The 18702-nt window shown below is 37.3% G+C and overlaps 1 protein-coding gene across 5 annotated transcripts in view; it reads left to right on the top strand.

Moving 5' to 3' along the window:
- Positions 1-18702, top strand: part of Dcx (doublecortin) — a 101703-nt gene that overhangs the window by 68946 nt on the left and 14055 nt on the right. For 3 of the 5 annotated variants that reach the window (XM_070038977.1, XM_070038978.1, XM_070038979.1), the window contains exons 4-5: positions 9939-10041; positions 10766-10903. In XM_070038977.1, coding sequence (XP_069895078.1) covers positions 9939-10041; positions 10766-10903 — 241 coding nt within the window. The remainder of the gene's footprint in view (positions 1-9938; positions 10042-10765; positions 10904-18702) is intronic. The other 2 variants (XM_070038980.1, XM_070038981.1) reach the window with 1 other exon arrangement.

Raw genomic sequence — 18702 nt, forward strand, 5'->3', positions numbered from 1 at the left:
CATTATTTTCTATATATGCCATTATGTACTTCAGATAAGACAATTTGGTAAAAATAGGGAGTGTGTAAAGACTTTCACAAATGCAAACAAATTATTACTGCTTAATTGCTATGCATACTTTTTCTGCATTCCAGATTATAACAATTGTGCTTTCTTTCTGCCTATAGTGGCACATGGACTCTCCAGGCTTTCCTCTCCAGATATACTCCCTACTCCACCCTAATGCAGCCTACTCTGCTTCCTTGGAAACAGACCTTGTCAAAAAGATCCCTTTGTTTTCGACTCCAGTTGTGTTTGGCCAAGTGAGAATATGGGCTATTTCCTGGCACTCAGCTCGAGTGAGACATCACTGGCTATCTCTTGACTAATGATCACAGCTCTTATTATGGAGGTCTCTCCATATGATTATTTCTTTCTCCCCTTATTTCTGAGACCTAGATACTTCTACTTCCCTTCTCTCCTTCATGTTTAATGCTAATAATGAATCCCACTATTGCTATTCCTAGGCTACTAGAGTATCTCCTGGTTTTTACTTGTATCTTGCTTCCATTTCTGTTATCATTCCTCTTTATTAAACTGTACTCAGGTGTTGAAGATATGGCTCAGTTGGTACAGTGAAAGCATCAGGTATCAAGTTTGACTCCTCATCTTGGACCTTAAAAAAAACAACAAACCTCTATTCTATCTCCTCTGAATTATTTTTTTTTTGCCAGTCCTGAGGCTTGAACTCAGGGACTGGGCATTGTCTCTGAGCTTCTTTGCTCAAGGCTAGCACTCAAAGCACTTCCAGCTTTTTCTGTTTATGTGGAAATGAGGAGTCAAACCCAGGGCTTCATGCATGCTAGGCAAGCACTCTACCACTAAGCCACATTCCCAGCCCTCCTCTCAATGGTTTCTACAGAGACCTTAAGTAACAAATGTTTTTATTTTCTTCTTTACTTCGGTTGATACACACACACACACACACACACACACACACACACACACACACACACACACACACACACACACACACACAGACACACACTATGTATGTAAAAAAGGCACTAGGTTTAGGACCATTACAACTCTGTCCAACTATGTGGAGAATTAGCTCCTAATCACCATCTCAGAACATTTACATTACAGCTGTATGTTCCTCACCAATTGAGCAGTCATGCTTTTTGTTCTATCCCCAATCAATCATGAGGAACATATTTAGAGGCCATGACTCTCATGCCTACTGTCTCACACAAAGTATCCTTGCTAAATTCCAGCAACCTGGGAGGCAATGGTCTAAGGCATACTCAAGTCTCTGTTTTGCTGTAAATCAGTTTGCACTCACTTGCTTCCCTTGGATCCAGTTTGCATAGAATGAGTTTATATCCTTTGCTTCCCTTGGATTCAAGTCTCAGGAAGCCTGGGAAGGGGGGTACAGTTAAGCCTCTGGGATTCCACGACAGCTGCCAGTATTCTGGCCTGAGTGTCTTTGATCATTAACTGTGTCCAACCTGGAATGTTTCATAGACTGTTGGAGCTAGAAGAGACTTCTGAAATCAAATAGGCCAGAAGATCTTAGGATATAAAGATGAACTGCAGGGAAATCCTTAACCTCTTTATACTAAAGCTTCACTATCTGTGCACACATGTTATTTTCTGGGGAGAAACCTCATAGTTTTCAGTAAATTCTCCAAAGACCTATTGAGAAAAAATGATATAAATCCTAAATGGCTCTATACTAGCATCCTTTACCTTCTAGCAAAGGAAACTAAGGTCCAGAGAGAAAGCATTGAGTCGGTGGCTAGTCTTAACTTAGAATGTAGGTAGACATTAACTTTCTTAAAATATTCCCATCTTCTACTAAGTACCAAAAACACTCCCCCCATGCATAGCAGATGCTAGATAACTGTTCAATGTAACAGATAACTACAATAGTCCATATATACTCACTCTTATTTAATTGACCTTACTAAACAGAATCTGAAGTTGTGTAGGGCCCAGGGCCAATCTGAGAGCTTAATGGTGCCAAGGGATCAAGTAAGGTTTTTTCCACCCTGGTTCTCTCTGATGAATGGAGTTCTGTCTCATCCCTATTTTTCTGAGCCAACTTGTCCCCAGGGCCCTGTGGAAGGGCAGGTGTCAGTCCTGGGCATGGACTCAGCAGCCCCACTCCAGTGCCTCTGCAGCTGTTCTGATCCTTGAGAGGCCCCCAATGGGAACTGACATACAGTCATGGAAAATGGCAAAAAAAGCTAAGGAGAAAACACTTTTGAATATTTAGGGGTTGACATACTTCCAGCAGGGAGGTGTCACTGCCTAAGCTCAGGTTATTAAGTCACAACCAGCTCCCATGAAAATAGGGCATAAGGTTGAAAGTCTTATTCCTTCTGTTATTCCCTTGATGCCCCTCTTTCTCAAACCAGCAATATATTTGTGTGTTACTGATATTTTCCCACTTTATTTCTGTACCTAAAGTTTTCCTGTTTAGATTATAATGGCCTGAACTGCATAACTTATATACTCTGTGTGTCAGCGAAATAAACTAACTTGAGTTCTAGTATCAGATCTGTCACTAACTAGCGATGTGACCTATACAAGTCACTTAACATTGATGGGCTTTTATGCTTTGTTTATTTAAAATGAAACTAATGGATCAAATGAGGTAATAGAAGTAAGAGCACCTGACAAATGTAAGCTATCTTTGGTCCTTCAACACTAAAAGTTAAATAATTATAAAGATTGAAAAGAATAAACTTGACAGGCAATATCTCAACTGATATGTGACTTTCCAGGATTCAATCTAGTTCTTTTTCTGGAGGAAATGGCAGAATAGGATGAGTAGTCACTATTATGGCTGTGAGGGTAAGAACATAGGAAGGATCTATTGACAGAAACACAACATAGTCCTAGAGTTTTACATGACACTTAACTACTCGGAGTCCAATGAAAAGATTTTTCTAGGGGATCAGAGGAAGTCAATCCTAATAAGACTTGCTATAAGTACAGGTAAACTAGCTTAGCATAGAGAGTGAGAATACCCATAGAGTGACATAGAAGAGAAGGACACCAATGCCTCTTTCAACCATCACCAGTCAACACTGTTGCCCAAGGCCTTGGGATGTCACACACTAAAGCTAAGCTTGGGAAGGCAAAATTAATCAGACATAGAATTCCTAAGAAATAGGAGAAAGATGGTGAAGGACTAAGGTACTTAGTCAAGGAAAAGGTTTTACACTGCATTATCTTTAAATATGAATAACAAGCAATTGATTAGGAAACAAGTAGTCCCAGAATTCAGTAAACAAGTCAACATAGAATAGAGTGATTATTAATAGTCTAGAGATAACTCTTCTTCTATGTCTTTCCTTTAAATTAAAATTGACTTATTAAACATAAAATTACTGATAATAATAATGATAATGTTTTAGATACATGACTCTTTACACTCCATCTTAGTCTGTATAATGATGAACATATCAGGCGAACTCTCCACTTCTTTTTCTAGCAGTTGTAATAATATATAATTCACACACTATACAGTTTACACATTTAAAGTACATAGTTAAATAATTTCATGTATTATTAGTATTTTAAATTCGGTAAAATATATCTAACATAAAATTTGCCATCTGAAGCCAGGTGCTGGTGGCTCACGCCTGTAATCCTAGCTACTCCAGAGGCTGAGATCTGAGGATCATGCAAGCCAGCCCAGGCAGGAAAGGCCATGAGACTCTTATCTCCAATAAACTACCAGAAAGAAGAGGTGGTGCTGTGGCTCAAGTGGTAGAGTGTTCACCTTAAGCTGAAGAGCTTAGGGACAGGGCCCAGGCCCAGAGTTCAAGCCCCACGACTAACAAAAACAAAACAAAACAAAACAGAAAAACCAAAACCATCTGATCATTTATATGTACAATTCACCAGCACTAGTAATACATTGTTCAACCAATACTTTTATCTAGAAGTTTTTAACAACCCAAATAAAACCAATAGGCATTAAATAAAAATTTCCCATATCTAGTTCTGCTATAATTCCCAAACAATTTCTAATGTCTTCTCTATGAGTTTTTATTTTCTAAATATTTCCTAGGAAAGGAGTTCGTCCTTTTGTTTCTGGCTTATTTCACTTCACATAATGTTTTCCAGGTCCTTGTATTACAATTGTGGCTGAAGAATATTCAATTGTGTGCACCTGCTACACTTTTTTAATCCACTCATCTGTTGGTGGACACGAGTTATTCTATTAGTTATTCTGCCTTGAAAGCTGGCATACAAGAATCATTTTTAATTGCTTTAAAAATTGTTTTGTATATATACATATAAATAGAATTACTGGGTAATATGGTAATTCTATGTGTAAGTTTCTTTTTAAAAATGGAAACTATAGCAAATGTTTAAAAATTCTTTGCTGTACGTGCAAAAAACAGGGGAAAGGAACCACAAATTATAGGAAGATTAGCAGGCAGTTTATCAAAGCTTGGGCTTTCATGGAGGTAAAAGCCTATAACTAGAATTCAATGTTTTGAATATTAATAGTCATGTGAGTCAGGCAGTCTTGGGAAATTGAGAAATGTGAAGATATACCCCTTGAAATTGTAGTTGGAAACTAAGGGCCTAACAGGAAAAATACACGAGTCATCTTGTCTCTGTCATGAATACAGGTGTAAAACAGAAGTAATTAAAACCATTACTATTGCTGCTATGCTTGCTTATCCAAAATATATTCTTGAGAGGTTTGAGACCTAAAGCTTGCTTTAAACAAATCTGCTGTTTAATTTTTACTATTCATGCAGGAAAGGAAACCATAGTAGACATTTTAGTGTCTTTTTGATAAAGCCTTCCACAGCTCTTTTAATTACAATTGTTATATTTGTCTTCTGTGCTTTCCTTTGATCTTTGTTTTTTTTCTAAAATAGTACAAACTGCCTGCCTTGTATTTTCATTGCATATTATGCTGTCAGCTCTTTTGACATGAGTCCTCTTTATTTTACATTTCCATATGCCTCTCAAATAATTGCTTTGCCCTAGTAAAAGCTTAATGGTCAATACTGGTAGAACTGAACTTTCAGTAAATATATTTTCCAGGCTGAAAGTGTTTATCATTGATTTACCAAGGCAGATTCTCCTAAGGTAACATTTCTAAATAATTAGGTAAGTGAAATGTAGTATCTACTAGCAGCAGGCACATACAACAACTAACTGCCAGTATCCAATCTGTGGACAGAGAATCTAATCAAGCTTAAATCAAGTAACAGAGTGAATTTTCCATTTACAGCTAATAGACTTAAACCACTCCCACATAGTGATCTGTTGTCTCCATTTACCCATTTGTACTTTGACATTTAAGTCACTGGACCATGGATATAATATATGTTCATGCTAATGCACAGTCAAGTTGGCCTCCTTTCTCTCAACACTTGATTTTTTTTAAGGTACAGCACTGAATTAATGGTTCAATGTTAATGAGAGTTGATTTTATTGATTTTATGCTGGTGGTAATTAATTAAAAGATGGGTCTCAGGCTTTTGGGTTCTCTGGCTTCAGTGTTCAATTATATGACTCATACTGAAGCTGATGTCAGCAAGACCTTTGCTCTCTAAAAGGCTGGAAATGTATCATACTGATTATCATGATAATGATTTTATGTATTTAATACTTTTGTTGCCACCTCATGATGGAAATTTTATCTCAAAAGACTCATTTGGAAAAACATACATTTGAAATATAAGCCAAGGTAGACTTTGTGTCACATTACCTACATGTAATTTCAAAAAGACATTAAATGAGAATTATTTCTTACATTCCATTTTCATTCATCTTCTCCTTTTTCTTCTTCCTATTATTTTATTATTCCTTCTTGTCTTCTCCACTACCTACTTAGTTGCCACTAATTAATTAGAATTTTTGTTCATAGATTAAAATCTATTTTCAAACTTCTTTTTAAAAATTGAGTAAGATGTTCTAATGTGCAGTAGACATTGAATACAGCAAATAGATGATGTTCTGTCTAGACTGTGCAAAAGCCTTTAAGGTTAGGGCTTTAGGCAGGTCTCAAGCAACTGAATGATTTTGTTCCAAATTGATGCTGGACACCTGAGTACTAGTCTCAACTCTGTCATGAGCCAGCTGTGTACCCTTGAGAGTCTCTGTGTCTTGAGATGCTCATGTTAAATAAAGGATATTCTATTTTCCCACCCTATAACAAAAGTAAGCACTCTTGCGTCTTAATAGTAATGTACTTGGGAGAGCTGGGTATTACATACATAATGTAAATTTGTCTAAACTTGGGAGTCTGTAAATATGGGGGTAGGACCAAATAAGAAACCTTATGTGGAACAGCTGGACTAACTATGAATATGCTTGAAAACAGTTACCATTGTGAGTTTGTCAGAAACATAGGGGTCTTTGCCTTTCTTAGAACTCTCCAAAGAGGAGTTATTCAAAGGCTTTTTGTAAAACCTAGGTTAGTGTGGAGAGGCCGCTTTAAAAATAGTGGGTCATTTTTAATCCAGTGTGTTTACTTGTTGATTTATAAACACATTCTAGTTTCAACGAATGAGGGAATCCATGCAATGTATGTTTCTTTCGGTCTGGTTTTCTTCACTTAATGTATTTTCCCAAGTCTTCCCATTTCTATGTGAATGGTACAGTATGCTTATTGCTTATTTCATTGTATATATATCACATTTTCTTGATCCTTTCATCCACTGAAGGGCATCTGTATTGATTCCATCCATATCTTGGCTATAGTAAACAATGCTGCAATGAACTTTGTTGTACTGGTAGCTTTAGTGGGCCTTGTTTATGGTCTGTTGTATAAATGCCCAGGAGTAGAATTGCTTGGTCATAGGGAAGCTCTATGTTTAGTCTTCTGAGGAACCTCAATACTGCTTTCCAGAGTGGTTGAACAAGTTTACATTCTCAACAACAGTGTAGCAGCATTGCCTTTTGGCCACATCCCTGCCAGCATCTGTTATGGTTAGTTTTCTTGATAATGGTCATTCTAACTGGGGTAAGGTGGAACCTCAATGTTGTTTTGATTTGCATTTTTTAAATTGTGAAAATACCATACCAGAGGGGTTACAATTACATGAGCAAGGCAATGAGTACATTTCTTCTCAAGCACTGTTGCCTCCTCCTTTGTTTCCCCATTCCCCCCCCCCCACCAAAGTTGTAAAGTTCGTTTCTCCACATAATGATTTGTACATCTCGTTGTTGCAATGGGTCCACCTGTATGTTGCCTCCTCCTCTTTTTTCCCTTGCATTTCTTTTTTTTTAATTTTCTTTTTTATTGTAAAGATACTGTACTGAGGGGTTACAGTTACATGAGTAAGGTAATGAGTACATTTCCTATCGAGCATTGTTACCTCTTCCTTTGTTTTTCCCCTACCATCCCTTCCCTCCCCACTTCCCAAACTCCTCCCTACCCCCCTCTGAAGTTGTAAAGTTCATTTTCAATATAGTGTTTTGTACATCTCATTGTTACAATGGGTCAACCTGTATCCTTATTTCAGCATTTTGTTATTTCCCTTCTCCTCCCCAAATTATACAAGATGCAGTGTACTGGAATCAAATACAGTGAAAACAACAGGGTATGGCCAGAGATGCTGAACATTTTGCCATTCTTCTTGTTCTGAGAATTCTCTCTTAATTCTTTAGCCCATTTTTATTGGATTGTTGTTTCTTTGAGGGTTTTTTTTGGGGGGCGGTTATTTTTTGAACTCTATATTTGAGATATGAGGCCCTTTTTGATGCATAGTTAGTAAAAATATTCTCCCATTCTTTAGTCATCAATTTATCTTGATAGCTATGTCTTTTAAGCACACTGGATGGTAAAAGACAAAAAAATACACTTGGGCATGATAAATTATGCAAAACTCTAGAAATTCACCCAATGAGACCAAAGGAGGATATTCTTAGGAGAAGATCACAAAGATTCAATAGTTATGGGCATATGATCAGATAAAATGTTTATTGAAATGAACTTCAACAAATGGAAACAGGAGGGTTTCTGTTACTTTGTCTCTTTTTTCCTCCTTTGTAGCTGTTTTTGATTTCTATACTTTTTGTATTGTAGGCAAGTTTATTGATTAAGGATTAAGGAGAGCACAGAAATGGTGGGAAAAAAAGTGAACAAATGAAGCAGTGGTACTCACTAGACACTGTGTTGAAAATGTACTATATAACTTGTGGGGAAGGAGAATTCGGAGGGAGAAAAGTGGAAGGAAATAGGGGAAAAGGGGACACTGTTCAAAAAGAAAAGTACTCAATACATGACTTATGTAAAAGTACTCAATACATGACTTATGTAACTGTAATCCCTGTGTATATTACCTTTACAATAACAATAATATAAAAAGAGTGGGTCATTTAACAATTCTGTACTATCAAGCTTTAAGCTTTGTTGTTCAACAATAGGACAAAAGTATATGACACTGAAGTGAGATGTAAAAACCCTTCTCATCTAATTTGCATAGTAATTAGCATAATCACATGAATAATATCTGAATTCAATTTTCCATTCTCATTTGTAAATTTGTATTTATGGGACTTGTGAAAGACTGGGTGCTAGTTGAATTCTTTCTTATTTCTACTTTTGTCTTTTTGAATGTGTAGAATGGTTCTGTACATTCCTTCTTACCTTCTTTGCATGCAGCTGAAGCAGAATAGCCTTGTCATAAGCCTTCTATCAGGATCTATGGGAAGCTACAACTTTGACTCAAGGTCCAACATATTGTATTGTTCATTCCTGCCTTCTAATACCCAAGCTATACATATTTTTGTACTGCTGCATGGTTAAAAACACAACCTATAAAGTAAAAGAAATTTGGTCATTAGTATTCGTTGTTTTTCCTTTGGGTAATTTACTTATTGTCTCTGGATTTCAAATTTTTTATCTGTAAAATAGTGGTGTCAATTATACCAACTTTCAGGGGTTTTTGAGATAAAATGAGATGACAGATCACAAACTATTAGTAGAGTGCTTGTCACAGAGTAATCATTCAGTCAATGTATCCCTGATTGTCATTACATGATTGTGGAATGAATGGTGAGGGACAAGTGGGCTGAAGAAGGGTGTTTGATGAGGTTGAGAGTCAAAGATGGTAAGAAGCTTAATAGAAGCAATACTGTCAGTCTTCCAAGACTCCCTCCTCTTGGCATCTGGTAGATGACTGTGAGGCTGAGCAATAGAGATAATCTTCTAGTTAGTATCTTTCTTTCATGGAAGGATTACCATCTTTGGTTCAGGGAACAAGGATAGAATCAACCTTGAGTAGGGAATGATATTATTAATATAAACATTTTTCAAATGTAACATATTGCTCTTTGCACCCAGCAAGCTGTTGTTAGTTTGTGATCACTATGCCTTTGGAAAACCATTGCTAGCAGCTCTAATGAGAAGCTTAGAACAATTAAAAGCTTTGAACACTTACAAGCTAAGGAGTTAGATAAGCATGCTTTTGACTATATGGTTTCTCCTGGGGTTCCCTGATGTCCTGGACTAATTATCAGATGTAATTAGGAAAGCTGAGAAGTGGGGAGATTGCAGGAAGCAGCATACATTTTCAGGCATCCTTGTTTCTTTGTGCAAAAAAAGGATAAAGTGACTCTTTTGAAAAAGAGTCTCTTAGGGCATTTGAGGGCAGGAAGAGTTCTAGGACCAAGGCTTTACTAGGCAAGCCTAAAGTCTGTTGGATACATTGTTCTCCATGAACTTCAAGCAGTAAGCATAGTTTTCCTCTCCTGGTTTTTCAATGAAGAATGGTTTCCAGGGGTTTTTGTTTGTTTTTGTTTTTTAAATGCTAGGTTATGGTTCATGGTGTGGACAATGAGTGTGGTAGGTATTTTAAAGGAGATCCCTGGGACCTGGAATTCATGATTTTCTTCTTGCCGTCATGGCATGAGGTTCATTGTAACAAGAACATCACATTCAAATGCAGTGTTTTCTGCTTTTTCTACAGGTAACCTGTCTTCATGATTTCTTCGGTGATGATGACGTATTTATTGCCTGTGGTCCTGAAAAATTTCGCTATGCCCAGGATGATTTCTCACTGGATGAAAATGGTAAGTACAACCATTGAGGTATATCACTTGATTGTTTCCCTCCCTTCTACCCTATTGGATTTTCATGGTTTTATGTGGCTTGGAGACCTTCCAAGCACAACCCTTCAAAGGAAAATATTGATAGGCTTTCTTTGTATATATTAGTGGACATAAGTCATTGCTGGAACATTTAGTTATCTGGCATAAATGACTATAACATGCATCAGAAAGAGTTGTATAAATGCAACATGGTAGTGGACCAGTGATTATTTGTATATGACATGATTTTCATAATGTTCCTAATTCATTGTGTGGCATGCAATAGACAAAAAGTGGTCCTTCCTTACTCTTCAAATTACTCAGATGTTATAATTGTATAGCTATAACTTAACCTCTGAGAGATATCAGCCTTTCCTCCAAGAAAATCAAACATTGTATCCATAAGTGCTATTCTCAGGCACAACTTGTCTGCCTCAAATGAGTAAATTGACCTATAACTTATGACCTATTGACCTACTTCTAAATTCCTGCCCTTGTGCAGCCTGCAACCTAGGGATTTAAGCACCTAGTTTGGCTCAGGTGACCAGAAGTTTTTCCTTGTGCCTCCCTCTCCAGAGTTCCTACAAACAGTGAAGTTGACCTTGTACTCCTGAGCCACTTAGGTCTCTAGAAATTAGTCTAGTTTCCACTGATTATATGCTAACAGTTCGACCCTCTGTTAAGCTGGCTGTTTCTTTTGCCCCAGAATGCCGGGTCATGAAGGGAAACCCATCAGCCACCGGTGGCCCAAAGGCATCTCCAACTCCTCAGAAGGGTTTGGGCAAGAGCCCTGCCCCTATGCGCAGAAGCAAGTCTCCAGCTGACTCAGGTAACGACCAAGACGGTGAGTGTTCTTCTCCTAATTGTGCATGCTGACTTCATTTATGGATGCCAATACCCTCTGATGCAGAGAAATGACTTCCTCATTATCACTACTATGATCTTCATGATCATCACCCATCTTCTCATTTCAGAGACTCAAGCATGTTTGGAGTCATGGAAGCACAGCCACAGCCAGAAATCTGGCCTATTTGCTGTGCTTACTGTAATACTTAATATCATGACTATCATTGTTGTCATTACCTTCAACACCATTTGTCAAAAAATATCTAATGAAATAAGATAAGCGTAATTCTGAAATGAAAAATCAGCATCAAGGAAAAGAATGTAAAAAGCTGACATCCCAGTGTATATGCATAATTGATGTAGTCAAGTTTCAATTTTGATGCTGACCTAAGAATATTGTAACACAATATAGTCAAGGGCATTATATATACATTTAATTTTACAAAACAGATAATACAAATTGTTTCATTCTTTCAATGGGAAAAGAACACCAACAAGGTTCTGAAAATACCACAGGGATTTATAATATATTTAGCGGATTGTGAATAATCTTTAATTTGTGGTCAATGGATCACTGCCAAAGTATGAGCTGTTTGTTATCAGCCAGTGTATAATCTTAAAGTTTTGTGTCAAATGTAAATTAATTATTCCACTAAGCAAACAATTTAGACCACCTGACCTTTCCTTTCAGAGCATTACTTCATTAAGGCAGCAGTGAATGTTTTGATTTACATTCTTACAAACTTCTTTTGTGGTACTTAGAGTGAATTCAAGGCCCATTATTTGAATGATGTCTCTAGTATTTTTGCTGTGTGTGTGTGTGTGTGTGTGTGTGTGTGTGTGTGTGTGTGTGTGTGTGTGTGTGTGTGTGTGTGTGTGTGTGTGTGTGTGTGTGTGTGTGTGTGTGTGTGTGTGTGTGTGTGTGTTCTACTCCTGAGGCTTGACCTCAGGGCCTGGGTGCTGTCCCTGAGCTTCTGGCTCAAGGCTAGTGCTTTACCACCTGAGTTGCAGCTCCATTTCTGGGGGGGGGAGGGGTTGGTGGATAATTAGAAATAAGAGCCTCTGTCAAGGCTAGCTTTGAACTTTGATCTTAAGATATCAGACTCTCAAGTAGCTAGGATTACAGCCATGAACGAATATGCCCACACCTTATTGCTTTTCTTAGTTTGTTAAATAAGGTTTCATGCTTTTTCCTAGCTAACCTCAAATCCAAGTTGTACGTTCACTTCCTAGGTAGCTGAGACCACAGACATGCTCTGTGAGGCATAGCTTGCTTTTGAGATAAGTTCTCACTAACTTTTGCTTAGTCTGGCCTTAAACCATGATTTTCCTGCCTCTGCTTCTTGAGTAATTAGTGGCAAGAACTACATCTTGTCTTGGGCCTGTAGTTTGAATGGCACTGATTTGAAGACAATGTAGTCCATTCTTTTATAATAAATGTATAAAATAAAAAGCCATAGATGTCTAAATTCAGAAGTTAAGTAGACTTATGCACATACAACTTGAATACTGTTCTCCACATTTTTATTATTGACATGTCCTTACATACATATGTGTGTGTGTCTTGATCAGACCCACCTCCTCCATCTTTTTCCCTAATCCCCCTCCCTTTTCCCAAAGCAATCCCAACAATCCTCATTATCCCATTTTTACAAATGTACATAGGGTATTTTGCCTATATTCACCTTCATTTAGTATTCATCACACTAAGAGAATTATATGGCCCAGAAAACGTGCACATTTGTCCTCTGGATGCTTAGAAATCATCATAGGAATTATAACTTGATACTCTCCAGGAAGCACAAGGGCCCTTTAACTTGGTGGCAGCTTGAGCAAGCTTTAAAATTTCTGTGCCTAGAAAAATATCGTGTTTTGCCTGACTCACCCTGGCAGGAGTGTACTTATCTCTAGCCATCTCTTTATTCTCAGGCAAAGGAAACTCAAGTGTGAAAAAGCAGTTGGAACTCTTCATGATTCCTTTTCTTTGCATACCCTGTTTCCCGGACACTTGGAATGCTATCCTTCTAACCTACCAATGTTTGCTTAAAAATTCCTATTTATTCTTCAAGACTTCACATGGAGAGATTTTCCATTCTCTGTAGTATCATAGAATGCTGTTCCCATCTCTGGGATAATATACACCACACTGTGTTGTAAATTATGTGTTTATCTGTCTATTCCCTCAACTAAATACGGAGCCCCTCTGCTAAATACGGAGCCTCTCAAGGGCAAGGTGTCATGTTCCCTTTAAATCCTCAGTAGGGAGCAGTGCCTGACCCATCATAGTACTCAAGTAATGTTTTTAATAAATAGTTGAACAAAGTACCTATTTCACCCAGCATGGTGCTAGAGACTTGAAAGAATTTACATAATGTTTGCTGATGGAATAAAAACCCACGTGCTTTGATGGCATCTTGTTCAAGAATGCAGAAGAACACACCAGTGTAAGCAAAGCAAATTCAAATTGGTTAAACTACAGAGATCCAGGTTTTAACATTTGGATTGAGAAAAACTATTTGGGCATTTTCTAAGAACCTTAAAACATTTGTTTAAGACTTATAAAGTCTGGCATTAATTGCTTAGCTTATCATTTTTTTCAGAACCAGAACTAGATGTTTCCTGCTGTGAAACAAATTACCCCACGACTTAGTGGCTTAAAATAAGCTTTTATTATCTCATGGTTTCTGTGAGTCAGGAATTCTGCAGAGGCTTAGCTGTATGGATCTGGCTCAGAGTTTCTGAAGTTGTTGTGGTTAGGGTGTTGGGAGGGGGGTGTAATCATCACAAGGCTCAAGTAGAACTATAGGATCAACTTCCAAGATGGCTGTGAGCAAGCTCTCTCACTGGAGTCAGCGACTCTAGAGAATGCATAAAGAAGATGCACTGCCTTATTTCCAAGGCCAATAGTGTCACTTTTAGATTATTCTAATCTTTAGAAGCAGTAAGTGTAGCCAACATTCAAAGGGAATAGAATTGGGCTATATTTCTCCAAAGGAGGTGTAGAAGAATTAGTGGTAAACCATCATATAACTTATTAATTTTAAGTAAACAGATTCTCAATTGGTTACTCAGAACATGTGAACACAACCACCTGTAACTAAACACAGCTTGAACATATGTCCGAACATTTATTTTTAAGTTGTTACCTACTGAGTTGCTCTTCTGCAAAATATGCACTTCATTGACATAAACCAGTAGGAATACATTGGACACAAAGAATATTTGTAAAATTGAAAATAGTTTTATAGTAAAATCTATGGCTAGGCAAGCAAGATCTGCTCTTGTTCTATCAGACTACACATTGCTAAAAAATGAATAAGGACATATTAAAACTCAAATCGAATCACAAGCTAGGAGAACAAGGAAGTTTACTTGGCAGATGTTAGAATTATCCACAATCCTGTTCATATGACCAATCCAAAGCATCATTCTCAGTAGACAATTTGAACCTTCATTTCAATCAGTTCATGAACATAAATGAAATAAAATACTAGTCTAGACAACCTTTATGGCAATTTCAGAATGTTTACATTTACCTTATTTGTTATGTCTAAATCCTCTATATGCTTTTAGTTCCAGTGAATAGGAGGATTCATATAATATGTCTATGCCTCTTCTCCTTCACTGGTTAGGACAAGTGCAAAGTTAACTAGTAAACATTCAATAGAGGCAAAAGATGATCTCGGGCAAAACAGTAAATTAGGAAATTTTAGGATTTGGCATACACATTTTCTCTTCTCCACCTCCATTTCAGACTCAGGACCACTGTAAGATAGGAGGAGGTAGGATATGGAAGAGGGGAGGGAGGCATCTCTTTAAGAATGCCCAGTTATGTTACTTCCTAGCTTTGTGAGTTGAGGCAAATTTCTTACCTTCTCTAAGTTTTAGTATGATTTTTAGATAAGACAGGATTTGTGCACCTACAGATAATATTTATTGTTATTGTCAGTTATAATTTATAGTAATAGAAAACAGCTCTCACAGGTTCAGAATGAGATAATGTAGACAATGTAGTTTTCAGTTGGTATATGTTTCTTCTTCTTCCAGGTGTTTGAGGTTGGAGAAGGAAGAATCATATCCTAAAATGCCAAGTTATTTTCTGAGTTTTTAGTAAGGGAAATAGGCAGGGCAGTACACATTTAACCCATGAATAATAGTGTTGGGTGACACCGGACATCTTTGTTTTCTTTTAGGCCATGGCGGTTAGCAGCTATTTATGTCTCATATTAATCTGTCTTGGATCTGGAACTTATGGAAAGGTTCATAACCTCCATGTAGACTGAGTAACTAAAGGTCGTGAAGAGGCCACTTTTAACTACCATTCGCTGAAGAAAAAAAATAAGCAAAATTGTCCCTTCATACCAGAGACTCAAACCAAATGAAACATTGGTTCAGTTCAGGTTCAGTTAAAGGAATATTTTGATGTTCTTGCTCACTAGAAAATATATAAGGTTTTATTCTAGTTTGAACAAATTTGCTGGCTTTTAATATGTATATATTTGGTCTAGTTCATGGTTCAGCTAATATCTGAGTTCAGTTTGACTTGAGGTTTTGTAAATTGATACTATTTGGTCTGTAATGTGCGTCATAATTTGATTCCTTAGTTCTTAAGCTCTTTCCTATTTTGCCCTGTGAATAAATCAAAACCTTACTTTATTCTCTTCAAGTTCACTTACCCCTGCCAATACTGAGTTTTCCTCCAATGGAATGTGTGTTGCTAAGCCCTAAATATCAAGTGAAGGAAGTTTTGTTTGTCCATATACTCTTCATATAAGGAGCTCATTCTTCCTGAGCACAGCTGATAGTATCATAGAAACCAAGTCACATTCACCATATCTATATGTACAGCAGTCCAGAGAGCTGTGGTAACCAGATAAAATCTGAACCCAGGACACTTCCATTGACTATCTGAGGAAAGTTTATGCAATGCCATATTTTGGTTAACTCTGTAATTGCCATGGGGTTAACTCTGGAATTGTTATTTTGATAGGCTATCCAAATAAGCTTGGTTTCTTGTATATTTTTCTCTGTTTCTATCTCAGTCATTAAAGTCTTAATTTTCCCTTTTGTAACATTTCCCCCAACTGAGTTGAATCGAAAGAATAAAAGAACTTATGGGGAAGGAACCTTTTCTTTCCTTCCTCTTTCCCTCCCTCCCTCCCTCCCTCCCTCCCTCCCTCCCTTCTTTCTTTCTTTGTTTCTTTCTTTCTTTGTTTGTTTCTTTGTTTCTTTCTTTCTCTACAAGTCATTTTTGTAGCAACTGATGCTCTCTAGCTACTAGTCCTTCCTTCCTTCCTTCCTTTCTTTCTTTCATTCTTGGTAGACATGTATACATACTATTGAAAGGCAAACCTCTAAGATATTCCTAAACTTCTCAGAAAAGATGTACAGTCTAAAAGGGGGGAGTAAAGGAACATAAAACAGGAAGATTCAATGAGAGAGCCTTTGCTTGCAGTCTGCTCAAGGCCATTCATGATAGAGGACCTAGCTATTTCCACCTCCTAGACATACCAATTCTGTTCACTTGAAATAAAATGTGAGCCACAAAGGCAAGTCATATATGGAATTTAATAGTTCTTAGTAACCACATTTCTAAAAGTCAGAAGAAAAAGTTAAGTTAATTTGAAAATGTTTAGCAATGTATTCAAAATATTAGAATATCAACCTATAATCAACCTAAGACATTATCGAGATGTTTGAGTTGTATTTTACTTAACGACACAATCTGGCTAGCCACTTATCATATGATCAGCAGCCACATATGATTAGTGGTTACTGTGTTAATCCCTTTCTTCTCCAGCTAAGAGCAGTTCAGGGTTACAATTCCTTGTATGAATTAAATGCTGTGTGCTTTGGTGGAGTCTCTGGTCTGCTTGTGGTGTTTGGTTTTCCTGTGGCTTGATTGGTTTCTTAAGTCAGTTTGTTTGAGCAGGCAGACAGCTTCCTACTGCCTTCCCATCTCCTGGCCAGGGAAGTGGGATAGCATGGAGGGTGGTATGGTGTCTTTGTGCTGCTTTGCGCACAGGCCATAAGTAATATGTCTTTGTTTCCAGTGTCCCATCTTACATATTCTATCACTTTCTCTAATGTCATTCTAAGTAGAAGAGCTGGACTTGTTAGGATTGGAGGAAGCTGAAAACCTCCCTAGATTCCTTCTCCAATGTGATTCTTTTTAATGCTGCAGCTTATGTCCAATTTAGCTGAAAGAACTAAGTCAACTTTTCAATCACTATTGGAGAGACCTTAAGATATGGCTGGGTTACACAAAACAGTGAAGGCCACTGAGAACCACATAGTGCATGAGGTGTGCTGCCCCATCCCTACAATCAGAGTCCTATTAGCCTACTCTATCCAAGGACTTATATTTAAGTACAATTGAATCTCTAAAGTTTTGGTGGAGTACTAGGTACTAAGAAGAAAAAAAATAAGACAAATATCTTATAGTGTTGGCATTTGTTTTATTTGGATATTTGCATAGCTAATATAAATGGAAATACTTCATAGTTTTATTATCACTGCAATCTATAAATTAATTTAATCTTTAAAACAACCTTATATGTAGTATTGTTAGCCTTGTTTAGAGATGAAGAAACTGAAGATTAAGTGACTTGCCCAAGATCACTCAGGCTCCCTGTTCCACAAACATGCTCTGAGCAGAACCACCTTCAGCAGGACAGAAATGAGAGTATAGATAGCATTGTCAGGCCTGAGCAAACAACCTAGACACTTCCAGTCCCCTTAACATGAGTCCTTTTCTTGAGAAAAACTCATCTGTATCAAAATATTGCAGGGTTGAGTATAGGTGAAATGTTCACTCCTCCCTTTTCTTGAAAGGATTCACAACTTCATAAGACTCATTAGAAAATTAGATTTAAAATTCAAATTTTATCTAATCTAACAGTATCTCAGAACCTATGTGATTCTGCTTGGCATGACTAGCAACCCAATGACCAAATCATTGAGAACAGTTTCTGGTTCTCTATTCTTGCTTTCCTAAGGGATGGGACTAAGGAGATGGACAAAGGATTTCTTCGTGCAAAAACAATTGGCCAAGTTAACCCAAGCACTATAGGGAATAGATATTCATGTGAAAACCCATAGGGTCTGCCTCTGTTGGTCTCATTTTGAAGTAAGGCTAAACAACCTTGAAACTACTTGGATTGCCTTCTAGTTGAAAAATGAACTTTACAATTTAGGCAAGGCGGGGGGGGGAATGGAGGGGAGAGTGTAGTTGTGGAGGTGGAAGGGAAGGGATGATAGGGGAAAAACAAAGGAGGAGGTAACAATGCTTGATAGGAAATGTACTCATTACCTTGCTCATGTAACTGTAACCCCCCTGTACAGTATTTTTACAATAAAATGTATACATAAAAAAGAAAATCTCCCTGTATATGTGAAGAGGAAACACAGTTTCTTTGGGTTCAAATGAAGGACAGCTTAAAGCATCTCAATATGAAAAAATGATGAGGTGGCTGAATTATGCATTGAGATGTCCCTCTATAAGACTTTAGGAGATGAGAGAATATTAGACAGAAAATGAGTCACTAAAGATTACAGTGGAGATATATGATGGGTAATTGTTTAGACATCTTGAAATAGATTCTATGATCAGATCCTGGAAACCACCACACAGGGAGGAGAGGTAATAGTTTATACACTTTAAACAAGGTATACCCTGATTGGAACCATTATATCTTTTATAATATATAATTTTTATTTTTTATTTTTATATTTATTTATTTTTTAATTTTTTTTGTTTGTCATGGGGCCTGAACTCTGGGCCTGGGCACTGTCCCT

The sequence above is a fragment of the Dipodomys merriami genome, unplaced genomic scaffold (assembly GCF_024711535.1).
Source record: "Dipodomys merriami isolate MVZ:Mamm:240054 unplaced genomic scaffold, mDipMer1.0.p SCAF_3, whole genome shotgun sequence".
NCBI lineage: Eukaryota > Metazoa > Chordata > Mammalia > Rodentia > Heteromyidae > Dipodomys > Dipodomys merriami.